Source organism: Alosa alosa, chromosome 17 (genome assembly GCF_017589495.1).
Source record: "Alosa alosa isolate M-15738 ecotype Scorff River chromosome 17, AALO_Geno_1.1, whole genome shotgun sequence".
Taxonomy (NCBI): Eukaryota; Metazoa; Chordata; class Actinopteri; order Clupeiformes; family Clupeidae; genus Alosa; species Alosa alosa.
Genome location: NC_063205.1, coordinates 1087523 through 1090753, shown reverse-complemented (window position 1 = coordinate 1090753; position 3231 = coordinate 1087523). Strand labels below are relative to the sequence as shown.

Here is a 3231-nt window from a genome sequence, read left to right as displayed (position 1 = left end):
GGTAAGCAAAATTACATTAGCGTAAAACTATCTAGTCGAGTATAACCTAAAACTAGCTTAATTAAAATGCCACAACCCATACTGATCTTTTTTTTATTAGAATATAGATATTAAGAGAATAAATCATTATGCAAATAGTTTTACTTAATACTTAAAGTACTTTAAAAGCAGGTACTTTTTACTTTTACTTAAGTAGGGTTGTCATTGTGGTACTTTTACTAAAGTAAATATTTCTTCGCTTATTTGCTGAGTTTCAGTACTTCCTTCCTCCACCGCATGCAAAAAGGCCATGAACAGCGCTGAGTATCGCTGCGGAGACGCTCTGCCCTGCTCTTCCCTTTCGCGCGTCAGGTGACCAGCGGAGAGGCGGAGATGCCGTTCCGCCAGACTCATGAGTGACCTCGTGCCCTGCCAATAGGCGAGGAGGGGCGGGCCCTCGGCTGTGATTTGCCAGAGATGTCGCTTTTCCGTGTGGAGCGGAATGGAAAACTGTCAGGCGTCGCAACGTGAAGTTATGGGGAAGTATGTGTTTGTCGGGCGGGTCCGCGTTACCGATCACCTACCTAGGCTACACAGGAGACGCGTATAAGCCCCGCCAGTGCGCGGAAAGTCACATGACGCATGCGAGAGCGAAGAAACACACCTGTGGTAGTGAGAAGCACCGTTGTCTTCTAATTTAACAGCACAAAGTTATGCGCTCGGGCTTCAAGTTCTGCCAAGCGGCGCGTCGGCCCCATGATCCAATTAAATTCTACATTTGACCTGCGACGAGACGTGATTTCAGGCATTCTGAAGAAAGAGGAAACGGTCAGAGCGACTGCAGGCAAGTGACAAGTTCTCAAAGTTCAGCGGACCACTTTCACTCTGTGCGTGACAGGCATTTACGGTTAGGGTCTTTCTGGTGGAGCCTGGCGCGCAGGTCGAGTTAAAATACAGATGTTAGCGCTGCTTCGCTGAACACTGTAACTAACCCGTGTGTGTGTGTGTGTGTGTGTGTGTGTGTGTGTGTGTGTGTATATGTGTGTGTGTGTGTGTGTGTGTGTGTGTGTGTGACCCACAGACGTCTCGGACCCGCGGATCCTGAGCGTGGAGAGAGATGGTGGAGTGCTCTACTGCTGGCGGGTGAGTGCGCGCGAGAGAGCCTTCATGTCTACCGTCAACTTCTTAATGCAACAACTCATGCGTGACGTTCCAGTCATTCCCGCGCAGAGTGGAGGGGTGCTCGTGTACATAACTGAGGGAGAGGCTGAGCAGTGAAAGAACTCTTCTGTAGACACACACACACACACACACACACAATGCAGGTGGCTGTGGGCCCTGAACCCAAACACTTGCCTCTGCAGAACAGTCCAGAGTCCACTGCTACCTGTATCGAGGGTTCTGCTACCTGTATGGAGGGTTCTGCTACCTGTATCGAGGGTTCTGTGCCTGATGGGTCAGACCATGGGTCGGTACCTTTATATAGCTCTGGGTCAGGCATGGGCAGTATTTTATTTTATATGTATTTTAAGTAAGTATTTAGTTACTTTAGTCTATTTTGTGATTTGGATTTTGCAGGATTGGAAAAAATCTAATGTAGTTTGTAAAAAAATACTCTGTGGGATTGCATTTAGAGTATTTCAAATACTTAAATACTTCAAAATCCATGAAGAACCATGACAATAAGCTATGCTTATCATAGTCTGGGAGCCAGGCCAGAATCTTGGTGAACCTGGTTTTGTTGGTCCCTTGTTGCTTAGGGGTTACTCCATAAGAATAGGGTGGGTGCCCAGTGATGTCCCTATTCCCTATATTCAGCTCTAAAGTTCACCTAAGTATCGATTTGTCCATAATTTCACTACCCTTTTGGAAGCACAGCATAAAGGACTGAGCGGCAGTCATATTTTGTTTGTGCCAATGTTGTGTCACCCTGTAGACAACCTAAGCATTATATCTGTCTTTTCTGTTTCATCATCCCCTTAGAACAGAAAAAAATATATAAAGTAAATAAAAAGAATATAACGTAAATAAAAAGTAACTCATTTCAGGAGCTTGAACTATCAGGTGTGTCAAGTGCTACAAGACTAACATTTGAAAACAATACAGACAAGATACTGAGGGAGAGCATGAGGACATGGACCCTGTATGCAGGGGCGCAGCTGCCCATCTTTTTTAGGGGTATGCAACAACAATATTGGTGCCCCCCCCAAAAAAAAAAACACAAACTGATCTAACTCTAGCCTTGTTTGTTTGCACCACATTGACAACACAATATTAAGTTATTACAAGGAGCCTTCATTGTTGGGATATGGAAACATGTAATGAGTTGTTGCTAGCGTGACATTTTTGTTTGCCATTAAAAGTGCAGTATGAGCATGGTAGCCACCTAGCTATCTGAATGGAATAAGCTATGTTTCAATCGCCAGATGCCTAACAAACGCTAGTTAGTCTGTTAACATGAATATTTGCAAGCCTCCAAGCACAGACGTCATCACTTTAAAACTACCTGTTGCCGTTCACCGTCCACTTATTTAACTGCTGTTGCATCCCTTGACATGCCATCTCCTTTTCCCTCTTTCTTTTTCTATTTTTAGCCGCCAACAGCTTTTTTGCTGTATCCATCTTTTTCCATAGACAGCAACTCTACTCCCTCTTCTATGTCAAAATTCTATGATGGAATCTTATGAGATAGGGCGCCTACTCTAGCCTGTTAGTCCTCTAAAATGTTATAGAACATTGACAAAATGTTGAAATGGTTTACAAACGCACAACAGTAGCTACATATGGAAAATAGCAAATAAATATATATATTATTTTTTTTTTTTTACCATGGCTTTGGCGCCCCCATGGTGTTGCGCCCCCATGCGCCGCATATAGCGCATACCCACTTTTTGCGCCACTGCCCGTATGATGACCTTTGACCCCATGACCTTGAGTACCTAATAGCTGATGTTCATTCTCACTACAGGACAGTATTAAAACCATTTGACATTTATGTTTGAGGATTTATGTGTATGTTATCCGCCAAGGCGTCCTGATGCTGCCCATGTTGCCAGGCATGTATCGTAAACGTGCTAATTACCAACCATTTTGTTCGAAAATTCTAAAACAACGATGTTTTTTAATACTTCAAAATAAAATTTGATAACCTTACATTTTTCAGTAGCCATAGGTGTGTAGATTTGAACAAAATCTGGTTTGGTTCTTACCGGGGCTTTTACTGCCTGAAATATCCGATTTTGTTTACCACGC

The 3231-nt window shown here is 43.6% G+C and overlaps 1 protein-coding gene across 2 annotated transcripts in view; it reads left to right on the top strand.

Annotated features, from left to right (window-relative positions):
• The first annotated feature begins 476 nt into the window (after nucleotides 1–476).
• Nucleotides 477–3231, top strand: part of LOC125310676 (gamma-secretase activating protein) — a 73924-nt gene continuing 71169 nt past the window's right edge. For both annotated transcript variants that reach the window (XM_048268314.1, XM_048268313.1), the window contains exons 1-2: nucleotides 477–823; nucleotides 1061–1122. In XM_048268314.1, coding sequence (XP_048124271.1) covers nucleotides 736–823; nucleotides 1061–1122 — 150 coding nt within the window. In that variant the 5' untranslated portion in view covers nucleotides 477–735. The remainder of the gene's footprint in view (nucleotides 824–1060; nucleotides 1123–3231) is intronic.